The following is a 19,588-nucleotide window of genomic DNA, read 5'->3' on the forward strand; positions in this document are numbered from 1 at the left end:
ATCTAGGGTCAAATAAGGGAAAAGATGGAAAATTCCTCCAATCTACCTCTAACTTCTAACCGGCCGTTATTACTTCAACATACTAGTAGAAACACTAGAAACAAATTACAACGCAACGGGATCTGACCAAGCTACCTTTAGTCTAATGGAGCTGAAAAGATCAACACATTTTACGGGTCCTGCATCTGCAATCAACCAACATCTCAGATCTAGATATCAGAGTTAAAGGTCTCTCTAAACACTGAAAGTATCAACATTAGTAACTTATGAATTTTATAGGCCGCAGTTTCAGCATCATTAGTCAATAGATCCTCATCCATAAGTTTGCTTATGATCCAAACACGCTCCACCATGCTAATCATAACACGCCATTCGGGCTTGGAAACAACCATCTGTTGTCTAGACTCGAAATCCATCCTCTTAACCAAAGTTTCCTTATTGATGAACATTGTTTGACAATTGACTTTCACTTGACCGTGATTGACTTATCACTTAAATAGGAACTTGACACCTGATGGGAGATATCACGTGGCCTATACTTAATTTTGTAATAATTTAATAAATATCAAAATCATAAAATCAAGATGATCTTTCAAATACCCAATTCACTCCTCATTGTACTAGATTCACTCAAGTTAATGTATATGATCAATCCACAAGCAACTATGATGCGGTTTCAACGACACTGAAATATCTTAGAAATATAATAATCGACAATGGCTTCATCGTTTCTCTTTCCCAACTCGCTTTTGGTTTTGGACATTGTTCTTTAGACATATAAACAATCAGCTATGATGGATAAAATTGAAGTGCGCAATTTGAAAATACATTGTCCACGTACACTCACGTAGTAATATGAACAATATTAGAGCATTGTTTTCTCCGTAGTCCTTCACATTTTTTGAACTCCTCCGTAACAGATTCCATCAAGGAAACCTATTTGGATCTTGTCTCTTTGTGCCATCCATCCGTGTCCTATGTTTAAGTGAATCTAAATATCATAACCTGGTAAGGATACAAATGAGAGTCACACAATATAATTCTTAATTTAGAAGCAAAACCATCGGAATTTTTGAAGAAAATGTTGTCTGAATATAACCAATATAACCGAGACATCTGTTAAAATGCAGAAAATATAATAGTTGAAAATTACACAGACATATATCAGTGACATGTTAAAAAAAAAGAATGCTACTTGTAGTGTACATACATGTACATAAGTACATTGTACATGTTGATAAATAATAAAGCTGGCAGCAAATGGAACTTAGCTAGCTTCAGCCCCAGACTTCCAGGATTGTTTTCTCGTCATTTTCTTGTATTCTTCTTGTTCACTCACTCCCCGCCCCAGGTGTCATTTTCTTGTATTCTTCTTCACTCATTCCCCGCAATGCTGCTTGAATCGTAAACAAATATTTTTTATCTGAAAATTCACATTAAAAAAAAAAAAAGGAAATGCAAGAATATTGTTAAATGCCCAGAACAATAAGAAAAGAAATCCCCAGAACATAACAAACTGTCTGGTATAGACAGGAACAAGTTACAGGACGGACTTGAACAAGAATAGAAAAGGAATCATCTCTGTATTACAATGCTATTTTTCATCTCTTAAAATCGATGTTTGGGGGCTTCATTTATTTAGTTCAATTGAGTATGAAACAATAACATATGTCCCTTAAAGATTCATTTATAAGATGCGTGGGAGTTATTACGGTAGAACAATACTGGAAAAGAACTTCAAAGAAAAATGGGGACTAATCTTGATCATTTTTAAGAACATATACAACGCAAATCTGCAGTTTTAATAACTAGGAATAGTTAACATACCCATATATTTCTCCAATATATGAGAGTTATCATACCAATTATACCGAACAGAGTTGCCTGCCACAATCACTTTCCAGATAGTCTCTGAATTTCTCACATTCCTCGCCAGTTTTACCTTGGCAGTTGAAGATCTGATCCAAGCACCAAAGAAAAATATTTTTAGCAATCCCACTTTAGATGCATCGGTTGCTAAATTGCTACTGATAAGAACAGTTGCAAATAAACATGTACCCACACGGTATAATGCATAAACGATACTGTCAACTAGAATTTAACATGATTAAATGGAATAACTATTCCAAATAGTTTGTAAATTAACTTACACTGCTTTGATAAAATGATACATGCATGAACAGCGTAAATACTAGTTTCACTCATATTAACATATTGCAAGGACACTTCTGTAGACATTCAGATTGTTTAACATGAAAAGCCACCGGTTTTCTGCCTCTAGTATTCGAAATTTTCTTTACCCAAGTGTACTAAAACCAAGGAGTGCAAATTCACATTCATTATCATAATCTAGTAGAAAATCATATATACATCTTCTCAAAACGGTTGATTTATAAATTTATTTGGAAAGCATTTCATTAAGAACAAACCCCTCCGATTATAGCAGGAGGGAAGAGTACAAATGACACTAGACATAGACACACCACAGAACCAGAACTAAACAAGCGACTGTGAAAACAATCTGCGATTAATACAAATAATCAAACAAGTGTGTGCGTGAGTAAACGAAATCAAAACGGAGGAAGAAAAGATATAAACATAAGAGAGATCCTCGAGTCCAGTTGAAACTGTCTCCTTAAAGCTATTTCGCCTCTCACCGTATGTGCGAGTCGATAGCCTCCCAGGATAAAACGAGGTAGCGGCGGCGTTACGGATAACGAGCACCTTCAGCGAGCTTGAACGGGCACGAAACTATCACCGAGAGAGAGAGATTTGTGTTTAGAGACGAATATGTTTTTGGTGTGTCTAACCCTAACGCCTTAGAGGTGTTTATATAGGTGTAGATAGACTTGTGCGCTACTCTTTTCCATAATTAAATATCATTAATTATGGAATCGGTGTAATACTTGCAAGCTACTCTATTCCATAAATAATCTGAAACAGAATCAGATTGAATATATCAAGACATACACCATATCAATTAATCTGAAACAAAATCAAATTAATTTATGCCATAATATTTGAGCCAAATTCTAATGGAAAATAATAATTTACATTATTAAGATAATATCATCATATCTCACACATCTTTTAGTCATAATGCTCAAAAATATGACTTACCAATATGGGACTTATACCCATATTTTCCAACAATCCCCCACATGGGTGAGATTGGTAATCTTAGTAGCACACACCAGACAGATAGACAGACAGACACGGAGTTTGACTTGGTGATAGTTTCTTCGATCAGATATAGCATACGATAGGTAGAGAATGCTCCTTGAACCTTCGCTCGAGTAAGCATACCGACTTTACTGGTAGACAGTAGACGTGCTTGTCCTTGAACTGTTCGACCGTTTATGTAAACGATGATATACTTATCACTATATCGTTTCTGACTCGTTCAGCTCTCATGAGTATGTCCATTTTGGCCATGGAACATCGTCCTGGTTCTGCAGAAGTTTCTAAAGAATTGTGCCTCGCAATTCTCCTTTGAAGCGGCCCCACTTCTCTCCCACATAGGTGATCTTTATCTTATAGAGTAACCCGCGTTTACTCAACTGAATTCCATGCGTTCACTCCTGAGCTCCACGTATTCATCAAAGATCATTAAAGGCTCAAAGCTTAACCTCGTACCTTACGGGTCTCACTGTTTCCTCATCATAGGAACAGGCCAGGGGTTACCCCCACAGTGATTTGGTCATCATGATTTAGTTGTCCCATTGAACCAAGTTCTTGGGATCTCCAGTCAGCAATGGTTGGGTGTCCACCATGATGCCGTTAAGCAATAGGCTTAAGGCCCATCCCTCTCGATGATTTCTCAACCACTTCTCTTGATAACCCTTTGGTTAGTGGATCCGCGATATTATCCTTTGACGGTATATAGTCAATAGTGATAATTCCGGTTGAGATCAATTGTCTAATGGAACTGTGTCGTCGTCGTATATGACGAGACTTTCCATTATACATCGTGCTCTGTGCTCTGCCAATAGCGGATTGACTATCACAGTGAATCCCTATTGCAGTTACAGGCTTTGGCCATCTTGGAATATCCTCCAGAAACTGACGTAGATATTCAGCCTCTTCGGCGCATTTATCTAGTGCCACAAACTCAGCTTCCATCGTGGAATGAGTTATCACCGTTTGTTTTGAGGATTTCCATGATATTGCCGCTCCAGCTAATGTAAACACATAGCCACTCGTAGACTTAAGTGCTTTCTTGCTAGATATCCAATTTGCGTCAGTATATCCTTCTAATACTGCTGGGTATCTGCCATAGTGCAGTCCATAGTCTCGAGTTCCCCTCAAGTACCTTAGTACCCTTATAATCGCTTTCCAGTGATCAGCTCCCGGATTACTCGTAAACCTACTCAACTTGCTAATTGAGTATGCAATGTCTGGTCTTGTACAACTCATGAGGTACATCAGACTACCAATTATCCTCGAGTATTCCAATTGGGAAACAGCTACACCTTTGTTCTTGGATAGGTGCAAAGTCATATCTACAGGTGTCCTAGCTTTCTCAAAGTCATCCTTAAGAAACTTCTCAAGGATCTTGTCAACATAATGTGGTTGACTTAATGCGAGACCCTCTGATGTTCTAGAAATTTGAATTCCCAGAATTACATTTGCTAGTCCCATATCTTTCATGTCGAACCTTGATTTCAACATGTCCTTTGTAGATTTGATAACTTTATCATTGCTTCCAGCAATAAGTAGATCATCTACATATAGTGTCATCATGACATAGCCATTGTCATTCTCCTTGACATAGCTGTTCTCGTTATCCTTGTAATAGGCACAGCTATCACATTCATTGATTTTGAAACCATTGGCCAGCACGACCTCATCAAATTTTTCATGCCATTTCATAGGCGCTTGTTTCAAACCATACAATGATTTCACCAATCTACACACTTTCCTTTCTTGTCCTGGGACAACAAACCCTTCAGGTTGTTCCATATAGATTTCTTCATCTATGTCTCCATTTAGGAAAGCTGTTTTCACATCCATTTGATGTACAGTTAGATTACGCATTGCAGCAATAGCAAACATCATCCTTATGGACGTTATTCTCGTTACAGGAGAATATGTATCAAAGTAATCAAGGCCTTTTTGTTGCTTGTATCCTTTAATTACAAGTCTGGCCTTATACTTATCAATAGTGCCATCAGTTTTCAACTTCTTCTTGAAAACCCACTTGCTACCTAATGGTTTGCAACCAGTTGGCAAGTCCACTAATTCCCAAGTATGATTTTGCATAATTGAATCAACTTCATTCTTGATGGCCTCTTTCCACATAGGTCCATCAGGTGAGGTAACCGCCTCCTTATAAGTTTTTGGGTCACCTTCTTCGAGCAAATAGGTCATAAAATCAGACCCATAGGATTTCTCCGTTCGTTGTCTTTTGCTCCTTCTCACTACCCCCACATTTTCGTCTTCACTTTCGTCACTCTCATTATCGTCATCTACAGACTCATGAGATCGTTTAGACGTCGTAGGTTGTTGGTTTCCTGGATTACAGGGAAACATCGTCTCAAAAAATGAGGCATTTCTTGATTCCATAATGGTATTCTTTTGAATATCAGGAATCTTGGATTCATGAACAAGAAACCGATATGCAGTGCTGTGTGGAGGATATCCGATGAAGACACAATTCACAGTCTTAGGACCTATCTTCACCTTCTTCGGTGTAGGGATCAGTACCTTTGCAAGGCACCCCCACACTTTCAGGTGTTGGTAACTTGGTTTCTTTTTCTTCCACATTTCATAAGGACTTACATCCTTATTCTTGCGCATCGTAATATTTAAAATATTATTTGCGCTTAAGATGGCTTCTCCCCACATCGATTGTGGGAGCCCAGAGCTTAACAACATCGCATTCATCATCTCTTTCAGAGTGCGATTCTTCCTTTCAGCCACACCATTTGACTGAGGGGAGTATGGTGCAGTGACCTCATGGATTATACCATGTTGTGAACAGAATTCCCCAAACGGTTCAACATATTCACCTCCACGATCACTTCGTATCGTTTTGATTTTCTCAGTTTGTTGTGTCTCAACTTCTTCCTTATAGATTTTAAATTTATCTATAGCTTCGTCTTTGCTTTTCAACAAATATACATAGCAGTATTTTGTACAATCATCAATGAATGTAATAAAATACTTGTTTCCTCCTCTTGTTGGAGCGAATTTTAAATCACATATGTCGCTATGTATTAGGTCTAGCACTTTGGTGTTCCTTTCCACACGTTTAAATGATGATCTCGTTAATTTTGCCTCAACACAAGTCTCACACTTATGTTTTGGATCGATAGTAAGTTTAGGTATGTATTCTTTTGCACTTAAACGTCGTAAAGTGTCATAATTTACATGTCCTAATCTAGCATGCCATAAATTAGGAGACTCAAGCAAGTAAGCAGAAGAATTCTTCATTTCATTATCGTCCTTAACGGACATTACATTGAGCTTAAAAAGCCCATCAGTTAAATAACCCTTGCCTACAAACATACCACTCTTAGACAAAATAACTTTATCTGACTCTATTACAATGCGAAAGCCATGCTTATTCAACAGAGAACCAGACACAAGGTTCTTGCGAATATCAGGCACATAAAGTACATTCTTCAAAGTCAGATTCTTCCCAGAGGTCATCTTCAGGATCACCATGCCTTCACCCTCAATGGTAGAAGTTGCTGAATTCCCCATGTAGAGTTTCTCACCAGCATCGGAAGCTTTGAGGCTAGAGAAAACCGCCTTGTCTGAGCAAACATGCCTAGTAGCACCAGTATCAATCCACCATTCACGTGGATTAGAACCGACCAGGTTCACTTCAGAGACCGTAGCACAGAGGTCTATGTCACCCATCTCCTTGGAGATATTCTCTACCATGTTTGCTTCTTTCTTCTTGTTGGGCTTCTTGGGCTTCTTGCAGTCAGAAGACCTATGACCAACTTTATCACAGTTGTAGCACTTCCCTTGAAATTTCGACTTCGAAATCCCTCCCTTGGGTGCCAGCTTTGCCCCTTTACCAGAATTAGCCTTCTTGGGCTTGGAGCTTTGAGCATGCTCCACCATGTTTGCCTTCTCAGTGGCAACGTTAACTTTCTTCTCGGACCCTCTGTTGTCTTCTTCAATACGAAGTCTAACAATAAGATCCTCCATAGACATCTCCTTTCGCTTGTGCTTAAGGTAGTTCTTGAAATCTTTCCATCCAGGTGGAAGCTTTTCAATAACAGCAGCAACTTGGAAAGACTCACTTATGACCATTCCCTCAGCATGAATGTCATGAATGATCACCTGCAGTTCCTGTACCTGACTGACCACAGTCTTAGAGTCTGCCATCTTATAATCAAGAAAGCGGCCAACAATCCACTTCTTTGCCCCAGCGTCCTCGGTTTTATACTTATGGTCAAGTGACTCCCATAAGACCTTAGCTGTTGGCTTTGCGCTGTATACGTTATACAACGAGTCAGACAAACAATTTAACACATAGTTCCGACAGATGTAGTCGGAGTGCTTCCAAGCATCAGTAGCATACACAGTCTGCATGTTACTCTCAGCAGTGAGCAACGGTGGTTCTTCCTTAAGGAAGCGATCCATATGCAACGTGGTCAGATAAAAGTGCATCTTTTGTTGCCAACGTTTGAAGTTCGTTCCGTTGAACTTCTCAGGTTTTTCAGCATGTGCAGCAGGCACAGTTGGCATAACAGGTGCAGCAGGCACCACGGGTGGAACAGATGGTACGTGCGTCTGTACTACAGGTGTATGCACACCAGTAGGCACCGCAGGTATGATCGGAGGAGTGAATCCTGCCGATATCTGTCCAAGAGGAACACTAAACTGTCCAATGACAGTGTGTCCCACAGGCACATGTCCCGAAGGCACATGTCCCGAAGGCACATGTCCAACAGGCGTTTGACCCCCATCAGATCGTACGATCCATGCGTTAGGGTTAATCGGCTGCTGGTGAACCCCATCAGATCCAGTGATCTGTGCGTTGGGATCAGCCGTCATGTTCATCGAATCGTTCACAGTTTGGTTCTCCATCGATCTGTTACTCAACAAAACAAGCAGATACAGATGTATCAGTCACAGATGTATATAAAATAAATAGCTTTAAGATTGTGAAAACAATCTGCGATTAATACAAATAATCAAACAAGTGTGTGCGTGAGTAAACGAAATCAAAACGGAGGAAGAAAAGATATAAACAGAAGAGAGATCCTCGAGTCCAGTTGAAACTGTCTCCTTAAAGCTATTTCGCCTCTCACCGTATGTGCGAGTCGATAGCCTCCCAGGATAAAATGAGGTAGCGGCGGCGTTACGGATAACGAGCACCTTCAGCGAGCTTGAACGGGCACGAAACTATCACCGAGAGAGAGAGATTTGTGTTTAGAGACGAATATGTTTTTGGTGTGTCTAACCCTAACGCCTTAGAGGTGTTTATATAGGTGTAGATAGACTTGTGCGCTACTCTTTTCCATAATTAAATATCATTAATTATGGAATCGGTGTAATACTTGCAAGCTACTCTATTCCATAAATAATCTGAAACAGAATCAGATTGAATATATCAAGACATACACCATATCAATTAATCTGAAACAAAATCAAATTAATTTATGCCATAATATTTGAGCCAAATTCTAATGGAAAATAATAATTTCCATTATTAAGAGAATATCATCATATCTCACACATCTTTTAGTCATAATGCTCAAAAATATGACTTACCAATATGGGACTTATACCCATATTTTCCAACAGCGACAACCATAGATTCCTGCCACTCTCAAAAGACTTAAACATCCTGAACGAAACGACAACAACAAAACTAGGAAACGACATAAATATGATGTCTGTGCCACCTACTCAACTGTCTAATCTCTGACCAACTCTTTAACCACATGCTGTTATCGAGGCATGCATAGCACTGCTACTGCAGTCCAGAACAATTTCCTGCCACAAAATCTAAACCATAGCAGACACGCCCTTTTCAGCATCTGAATTGTAAGGACTACTAACAATCAAGCTACTTTGCAAAGACTGAAGCAGTTTTTAAGTGTAAGCCCTGTTTGATCTTGCAGAGAGGCTGTAAGCGCCAAAAGCATAAAATTTACATCTTACTGGTCACTAGCTTGTACATCCCTATGGGATTCTGTAATGGCAGTGTGGAAAATACATATGATTTCGTTACAACAAGTAGGTATATCAAAATTGAAGAAGTGTTGGGGAACATATACATCCTGCAGAAACACACCATAGCATGTAATTTAATTTGACTGCATTTTCTTTAAAATCATCCTACCACAGTCTGCTAGTGCTACCAAATTAGCCCATACCATTGTTCATATAATACATACTTAAATAGCATTTCCAACATCAATTCAACTACGTATCAGGCAAATATGTTGACGATGGATCATGTGGTAGATTGCAGATAGGGGCTTGGATAACCAAAATCCACCCTAACCCAATCCCCAGTTATTTTTTTTATATAATTTAAAACCGAATTCCCCTTAAAGTTACAGACGGTGGACATCATCAAAATCAAAATCCGAAAGTTATGACAGTACCTAAAACTTTACTACAAAATTCACTAACATATTACTAAAACTTAAATGACTTAATCTAGAAACACAAATACACTAGTCTATGAATATCTGCATCATAAGAGGCTACAACAGATTCTCATACCTTTTTACAGTGATGGTACATAATCCTACAGTACTGAGGACTTTCATATTTAAGGTGGTGCAAGTGTTCAGCAATTGTTTTGAAGCCCTTTGCCTCAGCAGCCTTCCTCATTAAGTCATAGTCATCTGCATGCATTATTATATATAAGACAAGGAGAAATCCATAAGCATGTTAAACTGAGACACCATTAAATTTATATGGAAGGAGGTAAAATGGCTAAATCCGTGCTTTATTTACCGCTTCTCTCCTTTGTCTTTGTTCTTTTTCCATTGTTCAATCGAGTAAATAATAAAAATTCATATACTTTCATGTTTTTTTTGTTTAACATTATATATATAGTATTTTTTAAAAAAAAAACTACAAAACCAATGTTTGGTTATATATTTGTTTGATTAACACAATTATTTTTTTATATTATCCTAACTTAAAATCCGTGCGACTGATTCTTTCTAATATTAAATATATTTTTTCTTTTATTTTAAACTAAAACTTTTAAGATATAAAATTTGCTCATATTTTATTATTTTATTTTAACCCTGATAAAAGTATGTTAATTAGTTTAATAAAAAAATTAAGGATAATTAAGTAATTTCAACCAGTAACGAATTTTAGTTGAAAAAGTAACCTGTAATTGATCCATATACTAATTATGATTAAAATATAAATTATTAGTAAATATACTGTTTTATTTCATTAAATAAAATTGCCCGTGATATTTTTGAAAAAGGAGGTCTTTTAGTTATTTAAGTCTAAAAAGGTAACTGATTTAGATACTAATTGGGATTGATATACACTTAAACCTCGATAAATGATTACGCTTGAGACCGGGAAATTTTATTTATTTAACGAGATTATTCATTCATCGAGGTTAAAAATACATTGTGTGTATTAGGTTGGGACCGGAAATAATTATTCATTTGACGAGATTATTTGTTTATCGAATATTCATTTATCGAGTTTCTACTGTATATTTAAAATATGTAGGTTTCACATTTAAGTAACTATAATTGAGTAAAAATAATGATATTGTTTGATCAACTCCCGGGGAAGTTGGAGGTATTGATTGATATCTGAGAATGTGTACAATAGTAAAATATTTTAAGAGATTATGTTCAAAAATAATTGTTTTATAAGATTTTCTATACCAATTATATTGAAAATAAGGAGAATTAACTATAATTGAGTAAAAATAATGATATTGTTCGATTAACTCCCGGGGAAGTTGGAGGTACTGATTGATGTCCGAGAATTGTTACACCAAACTAGCACAATCCCATAAAAATTGGGTTTTATACCATTTTTAAAAGTTTTTGGGCGTATGTGAAAAACTGTTAAAAAAAACTATTTGATAAAATTTAAAAACTGTTTTTTGAAAAAGTTTTTTTGGCCTAAAAGCTGAGAGAAAACAAGTCCTCATACTTTTAGAAAAGCTGTTTTTTCAGCTATTGCGAAAGCAATGTTGATTTCACCATCAAACCTTACCAAAAATATCATTATTTTTAATTTTTTGCATCAAAACATATACGTATCAAAAAAATTACCAAACCACAGCACTTTCTCTAACAGCACAACAATTTTTAACAGCAATTCCAAACAGAGCCATAGAGCCATAGACTGAGGTTTGTGTCATAAAGGAAACGGAGTCATTTAATTGCTCCATTACGAGGAACTAAAAGTTTAATAATAATAGATTAATAGATCGAAGTACAAAGACGCAGCTGCTGGAAATCAGAAGGAAGGGATGTTGGGCAGCCTTAAAAGCGTTTGTAGTACAATAAGAGTTGGAGAATAGAAGAGACAGGTAGCCTGTAATTGGAAATGACTTTGTCTTAACACACATACACATTACATGTCAAAAGCAGCTGTGTTCTTGGATTCACGTTGCCCATGCCACAAAATATCAACACCAGATATTTCAAACTTTTCTTCATCGCCTCTTTTCCCTTTGAGCTTTTCTAGAGCCTTTACTGTCCTTGCATGATTTATTCGTCTGCTTGTTGCAAATACCATCATATATAAAGATAGTCTTGTTCATGGGAATGAAAGGGTGGAAACCAAAAAATCTGCCTCTTCAGCAACTAAAAGATGCTTACAACCTGCCCATGCTGCTGTTGAATAGCTAAAACGTATTATTTTATAATCAATACATACAACGAAACCCCGTGATATTTTCTATCAAAGTACAAATACAATGATATTCTATCAAAATACAAATAACTAGAAACTTTTTGATTCTAAAAACTAAACTTAATTGCAAAATGCTTACCCATTTGCAGTGTTTATTGTGCCTGATCAGATGATAGCTGTGCTTTATAGCGTTTGAAAAATTCTCTAAACCCATAGGCACTGACGTCATAGTTGAACTGCAGAGGACCGTGCCATAAACATATTAATCATACATAATTTCGAATTGTAAAATTCACTTTGGTTGGGTGGACCGAAAAAATGGTAAAAATGGAATGAAAATCCGAACCAGCTATGTTAGTTTGTAAACCTAGGAGGCAAGGATTATTTTACTATTACCCATTTCCTAACCTTAGTTTATTGTGATGATTCAACAAAATAATAATATTTTATTGATAGGGAAATAATCATCAAGGAAAAGGTAAATTTAATAGTGCCCCCTCAAATGAACAAAAAAGTGACGAAAAATAGTTAACTGGTTCATTTTATTTTGAAAGATCAACTTTGGTGCAAAATGTGAGAGGGAGCATTAAAATAGTCCTTGGTTTAGACACCTTTAAAATAACTTGGCCTAGAAGCATAAGAGAAGGATGGAGGTCATGAGAGTACAAAAAATGATACAGGTGTAACTTTTTTTTTCTTATGATTTGAGCATTAGCTTGAAGGCATGAACTCTAGCTTAAACTCGTGGAATGCAATATTTAGTTGTAAAATATCAGTGCTCAAATGAAAGATGATATGAATGCTTGCTCAAATCCTGTCCATTCCGACCTCACCTTTTCATGTTACTTTCAACCAGATGGGTCATAATCCACAAAGTGGCCTACGATAAATCAAATTTCTCAACAAACATAACTGAGATGAACAGCAATTCGTGCTTCAGAACATAAGCTAAATAATTGTTTCATTCCGAGGAAAAATAAAATGTAAAATGACTTTTTAACTATGAAATAAGGTTTAAAAATTAAAGATTCATGTTTCCTTCAACGTCCATGCCGTTGGTCATATTTTGTAAAATGTTGTGCCGAAACAACAAATGCTCGGCAAAAAATTAAAATAGATGCATGTATGCTAAACAAACGTCGGGTAATACCAGTAGACACGTGACGAAATGTATTACAGTATCAATATTGTTTAACAGGAAACTTTCTACAAAAGCCTCAAAGATAGCGAGATATCAATATATCTTTTTTTAGAGTATGATAAAAAAATGCACTTAATATCACCTTCAATATCATCTAGAAAGTAGCAACAAAACTGTGTATAAATTACAGGTAGAACCTAGATACTTACAGGCAAAAGTTTCGTTTCGTACTTTGTGATATTTGGACTACCAACCTTTCCTTGACTTGCCGCCTGCACCAAAGTATACAAAACATAACAATGTATGATTATAGACCTAAATTAGATAATTATCAGCTGTTGGGACAAGAGAAAAGGCAGTGGTAAACTTTCTGTGTTCTATCAAGATTTGTCGATGTCGCCTATAGAACATATATACTAATACACATACACACACATATTTTATAAAGTAATTCCTATATGGAATTAGAACGATGAGCCATTTATGAAGTGTGCTACAAAACAATCTGTCCATGTATGTCATAGTTGCTTTTATGTTCTCTCTTTTACTTAATTTTTCTTTATATCCTTGTACCAGGAATGGCAATGTTCTCCATCTCATTGGCTATCTGTGCAAGGTAGTACTGTACTTAGATATTAAACTAGATACAGAACTGATAAGGTGTCAATAAGAAGAACCTGGTATGTAAAAGGCACTTCTGTGTGCTGTTTCCTTACAAAACAGGTAGAACAGCTCATTGAAATACTTACATAATAGGTCTAATTATCATGTTTGTTTTGTAACATTAACATATGGATTACAATCCCTGGATTAACAAGGATTAGAAAATAAACTACATGAGTGAATCAAATAATGCTTGGTCTACACCACATATTATAAGGGATTAATTTTATATGAACAAAAACACCCTCAAATGTTTAACTTGACATATACTAGATTGGAGAAAGGATATAGTTCTTCATTCACAAATTAATCCTTGAAAAAAATCTGTGGAAAATAAACACGAACTTGGAATATTTAAAGGACTAAAAATCCAAGGATTGCAATGATAGAACTATAATGCGGGGATTACATTCCTTGAACTATAATTCCTTTAAACAAACATAGCTAATCCTTCAATGTTATTTTTAAAAAATTTATAAATAAGGAGAAGCTCCAATAATGTGGTCTTTTACAGGTTTAGAATGTTAAGAAAGATGCTAATGAAAATCTCAGATTGTAGCATAGAGCAGATGCCAATTGTTGTGTTTATTACATAAACAAACAATTAGGGAATACGACAGAGCTTTGATTTATGCACTTTACTAAAAGAGTCCCAAATTGTAATTTTTTGGAGAGAGAATGGCAGGCTGAAGCTTTGGAATGGAGATTGATCATTAAAGGTCAATCAATGGGATTATCGAGCATAAGTCTCAATCTTAAGTTATTTATTTTCCATCTAAATTTACAATTAAAGTGTCACATATTTGGGGTCTATTAAAAGGAATATGATGTTTATATATGCCTGAAAAGAACTTGCTCGTAATTAGCCAAAACACAAAATAAACAGCGGTCATCCTTGTTGTCCAATATAATATAGATTTGATAGTACTTAGAAGACGTAAGTTTAAAACAAGGAATTACAGAAAAACTAAAATTAAAAAACAATAGGCTAAAATGAAAGCATGCAGTTATAATTAACTGCAACCCACAACAAGAGGATTTCAATGTAGGACAGAAAATAAAAAGATAAACTGTATATAAGGTGATTGACATGCAGCAAAGTTACAGACAGGTTCACGACTTCACGCCACTAAAGTGTTTCAACAAGCGGAGGAAAAATAATCTGGCTTGTAACAAATAATATGCAAAATGATTTTAATATTGATACTCTTTTACCCCGTAACAATCAGGTCTATTTTTGTAAAGTTGTACTGGCTTATATAGGACTGAAACCCTAACAAAATTTACTTGCTGGACTAGCCTAAAAGCATTTCGGCTTAAAAAGGACATACATAATAATAATCATTCAAAGCGCATCACCCAATTTATAATGGTCGGACTCGCATTCACAGTAAAAAGGTCGAGTTTTGTTCAAAATAGACATAGAAGTTGACATTTGACATTAAAAGCTAGCTAAAAGATGAGTATGATTGCACGCAGGCATTAATTTTGAAACCCGCTTTGATTATTATTGCTGTCTCTTCATATTGTAGCATGCCAACTGAAGAATAAATTAGGGTTCTCCATCAACTCTTCTCTCTTTTATACATGTACAAATATGTACCTATTTCAATTAATCCGGCCCTTCGATTGATTACATGAGGCTGTTTAGCTCTATTCTTCACCTAACTTCAGTTCGACAATTAAATGAGAATCATTGAGTTAAGAGCTGATAAATTGGGTTTTTCCTCAAATAATTCTTCTAAGCTACTTCTATTTAAGATAATGTCCATTAACTCTTAATTAGATCTCTAGTATTGTAATAAATCTACATCAACTCCAGTTCATAGGACACGTAGGTCAAGTTGCCAGCTGGTAAACTTTTCTGAACCCTCAAAATATCTAAAACAGCCTCTGGTAGTAAAGAGGAGAGTTAAGGTCTACGCACAACTCACTATCCTCAAACCCCACTTCCGATTGGGACATTGTGGATATGTTTGGTTTGGTGATATTAACAGAATGTACCCGGCCTAGTGGCCCCGGCCTATGCTACTCTGATTATGTTGAGTTGAATCAAGTGACACCATCTTAAAACGAGAAACTACCAAAGACAAAGTTACATATACAACACAATTTCAAAAATTCAATAAAGGTTTCTTTTAAAGACTTCTTTCTATCTTCACTCTCTTCCCTTTCTATTTTATTCCGTATAACACCAAAATAATATGATCAAACTATCATTATAATGATAAAACTGAACTTACTTTATGAGGGCTATAATATATCTCAATAAAAGGATATTCAAATAGCTTCCTTTCTTCTCCCTTCTCCATTTGTATTTCTCTTTCCCTTTTCCTTTGCTGCTGTGCTAAACAGAATCCAGGATATTTTGGACACTCGACCTGAAATCCAGCATTAGAAGAGTCAGAAACAAGACTAATATAACTAACTAAATAAGTACTTTGCACGAGTGCATAAAATAATCTCCAATACAAAAGTACTACGTAAATTCCACTTAGCCTGTGAAGAAATACATGTAGATAACAGATTAACTACCCTATGTACTCTTATACTATATACTCCATCTTGTAGGAGAATTTAGACAGCTTAATCTTAAGATATTTTGGGGTTGTAACCTTGTCTTTTAGACAAACCATAAACTTTGGCAGCTTTATTATAAATTTCAATAGCATGGAAGGAAAAACTATGGTAAGTCAGATGAGTTCAGTATTGACCCTAACTGCAACCACATGCACTTATTCGGACTGTTCAATTTTTAAAATATAAATTTCAACAAAACCAATTTTAGAACTTCAATTCGTTACAAATCCCAAATTTGAAATTTAAATATTACCATTGACAATAATGCGCAAGCGTAGCTTCCTAAACTAATTTTTTGTGTAAACTCCTACATTTTTCCTACATTTTTGTAAACTAAAAATTTGACACTTGGATCCGCTCGTACCCAAGTTACATAACATCCCCAGGGTTATATGGAAGGGACATGCAACATATCTAAACCACAACTTAGGAGGTACAGAATTTAATCTTATACCGAAAGCCTGCTTCATAATAATGAATAACACTTATATGTATGGTGAAAAATCAATCTACCTCAATAACCAGATGTAACTTACACGCATGAATTTTATATTAGGATGAAATTCGGCCGCAGCTTCTTCCAGTACCTTATCAAGATGCTTGGTATAATTACTCCTGCATCATTTAAACTAGCGCACAATGATACTCATTTAATGGCATATATGTGGAATGAAAGAGTACATTATAACCCTAAAACATAATCATTAAAAATATTTAAAGAGAAAACTTCACATTACCGGATTGTAAACGCCACAACCACGGGGTGACCTTGATCCAGAAGCTGCATAAGCGCTCGTTCTGAAGTAAAATGAACAACCCACGAGGGTCCAAGATCCTTTGGATAACCAGTATAATACCTTTGGAAGTGACAATAATCCAATAATGGCAAGTTAGATAAGTCATCCTTTTGGACAATGAATCTGACAATACAAAACATTCTACAACCATGTCAATTGAAAAATTAGCATATTAGGTGGATGCATGACAATATTAAAAGCATACTTCTGATTGCATAATACTTGTAATGACTCTAATTAGCCACCAAAAAAAAGGATGATTCCTATGAGCAAGTGCAATGATGGTGAAATGTTTGGTGCCATTTTAAAATCATATGTTGGAGTACAAGTTCCATTTTAATATCAAAATAATTTTTTTAATTTTAAAATTTACCAAAAGGCTAATAGCTATACATATTTTAGAAGCCCTTTGGACTTGCCTGTGAGTGTGTAGAACTATTGGTAAGTAGTCTAATATTCATACTGCCAGGGTTTGTGTCAATTTTGTGCATATCCCTTCTCTGTATCTCTCCAGTTCTTATTTCTCTTTTTTTATACGGTATGGCACTGACTGTATAACTGAAAAAACATATACTCATGAACTTGCAAATAATATATTACAATACTTGTTTTAAGAAAATGCTTGCCTAAACAATGGAGCGCTTGGTAAAGTTGCCAAAATAAAATTTGTGAACAACTAACATGACATGTGATATGGGGAAATTGATACTTAGCTGACTGTGCATTTAAATGGTAAAACAACACTTCAACAACCAATAACACTTCAAACTCTCTTGTGCATCGAGTAAGTTCAAATATTAAACAGTATATTATTTCATCGCAAGAATTGAACGTGAACTTCTTCTTCCTGGTATCTGTTTTAGCCTCAAATTTCGATAATAGATTTACAAGGTATGTTTTGCAAGCTGGTTTAAGGATGGCATGAAATGGGGCTTGTTCCATATTTTGGGAAAAGTTTGGCTGACAGTGATATTTTTCGTTAACACTGACGACCACATGTTTCTAGGGGAGAGAGAGGGTGATTTAGCAGTAGTATAATTATATGCTGTTCGATGAAGAGAGTGTAACAATTTATTCTATGCACAAGAGGGTTTAGATGTGTTATTGGTTGTTGAAGTTAATACATGAAAACTAGATTCAAGCATCAGATATTTCACCGGAAAAGACAAAGTAATCAAGAACCTTTAGATATATAAAGAGCATAATGACATACTTGCAGGTTGAACGTAAATCAATCATCAGTTTATTGAAAATTGACGTTTCCCCCATTTGAATAGTAAATAGGATTTACCCAAAAACTTCTTATTCTCCTGCCAAATGAAACATAAATGTCAGGCACTTTTCATTACAGGCGCTGTTTGTTTGGGAAAAGAATGAGGTGGAGAAAAACACAAAAGCAACCTCTTCAGTACAAGATTAAAGTGACCTACTGCTAACACTAATTACTCCTCACTCTTTAAGAATTTATATCCATCAATGCGAAATGCCAAACAAATTTTGAGTACCTCTACCTTCAACAATTTGCAGTAGTAAAATAAATTTTAGTACAACACCTTATATTTATTCATGCTAAACCCTCTAAAATAAACACATCATTGACATATAAAGAACGTTAATATGATTAAACTCTCAAACAATAGACATGGTAAAATATTATCAGATCACAAAATCTCTGCTTCTTGTCAAAAAAGAGAACAAAATCATTAAAATCATAGAAATAAGATAATATAGCTTCTATGAGGCATTTCATCAAACACATGTCCTGCACTACTTGTCAAGCATCTTAAACAACTATCAAAATGTCATTTGTGAAACGGAGTAGCATATAAACATGTATAAATAAACGTTAATAAAACACCTATAATTTATTCGTTCAGAGTTTTACAGTTCTATCGATAAATAAATTGAATTAACAAAAGTGTATTTATGCGACATGCCTGTTTTGGAGATAGAAGTCGCTGCGTTAAAATTGTTATACTACTTGTACTTCTGGCAGTGTGAAGGGAATGAGCGGTCTATTTCGCAAATCTTATAATCCAGTTTATGCTTATAAGCCGGTAACGGCGGACGAGTATTTATTGAAACAACTTATAAGTTGAATTTACAACTTATAAATTGATAAGTTAAATGTTAGTAACAACGTATTTTTTCTCAACTTATTTTTTATTTTTCATTTTTTTTTATCAATTTTAGTTTTAAAATATATTTTTTAAAATGTTAATCGAATTTAAAATATAAGAATTAAGATAATTATATTTAAAAATTATTTATTTTAATTCATTTAAATAAAAAAATTATGACTTATAAGTTAAATTATCTAAACACTTGTATAACTTATAAGAATTTATCAACTTATCACTTATTAGTCACTTATTCGATTTAAGGTATAAGTTACTTCTTTTCAGATTTCTCAAACGGACACGAGAATCAGTAGGAAGTCCAAGGACACATGATTAATAGGTGTTTTTAAACTATATATTAACTAGCATAAGTGCGAGACACGAGTTATTTTATGAAGTTTTTTTTATGCATAATGCAGTTATTATGTTCTTAGAGTAACTCCAACACTATTCTTATATAG

At 35.2% G+C, this 19,588-nt stretch overlaps 1 protein-coding gene and 1 long non-coding RNA gene across 4 annotated transcripts; both read right to left on the reverse strand.

Moving 5' to 3' along the window:
• Nucleotides 1-1,388: 1,388 nt before the first annotated feature.
• On the reverse strand, nucleotides 1,389-9,837 carry LOC141697705 (uncharacterized). Its single transcript, XR_012564807.1, has 3 exons — nucleotides 9,700-9,837; nucleotides 1,828-1,958; nucleotides 1,389-1,423 (listed from the first exon to the last, which is right to left on the reverse strand). It is a non-coding gene; the product is annotated as an uncharacterized LOC141697705 (long non-coding RNA).
• A 1,532-nt stretch (nucleotides 9,838-11,369) lies between these two features.
• On the reverse strand, nucleotides 11,370-19,076 carry LOC141698455 (uncharacterized). 3 transcript variants are annotated; one of them, XM_074503151.1, is made up of 8 exons: nucleotides 18,945-19,076; nucleotides 18,221-18,317; nucleotides 16,948-17,067; nucleotides 16,747-16,825; nucleotides 15,874-16,011; nucleotides 13,177-13,239; nucleotides 11,966-12,062; nucleotides 11,370-11,807 (listed from the first exon to the last, which is right to left on the reverse strand). In XM_074503151.1, exons 2-7 carry the CDS (start codon nucleotides 18,274-18,276, stop codon nucleotides 11,979-11,981), a joined length of 540 nt encoding a protein of 179 aa, XP_074359252.1. In that variant the 5' UTR covers nucleotides 18,277-18,317; nucleotides 18,945-19,076; the 3' UTR covers nucleotides 11,370-11,807; nucleotides 11,966-11,978. The 3 variants fall into 3 exon arrangements, with proteins under 3 accessions (XP_074359252.1, XP_074359251.1, XP_074359250.1); XM_074503150.1 differs by having other exon boundaries at nucleotides 11,370-11,804; nucleotides 16,948-17,130; XM_074503149.1 differs by having other exon boundaries at nucleotides 16,948-17,130.
• Between the last annotated feature and the right edge of the window lie 512 nt (nucleotides 19,077-19,588).

This window comes from Apium graveolens, chromosome 11, assembly GCF_009905375.1.
Source record: "Apium graveolens cultivar Ventura chromosome 11, ASM990537v1, whole genome shotgun sequence".
Lineage (NCBI taxonomy): Eukaryota > Viridiplantae > Streptophyta > Magnoliopsida > Apiales > Apiaceae > Apium > Apium graveolens.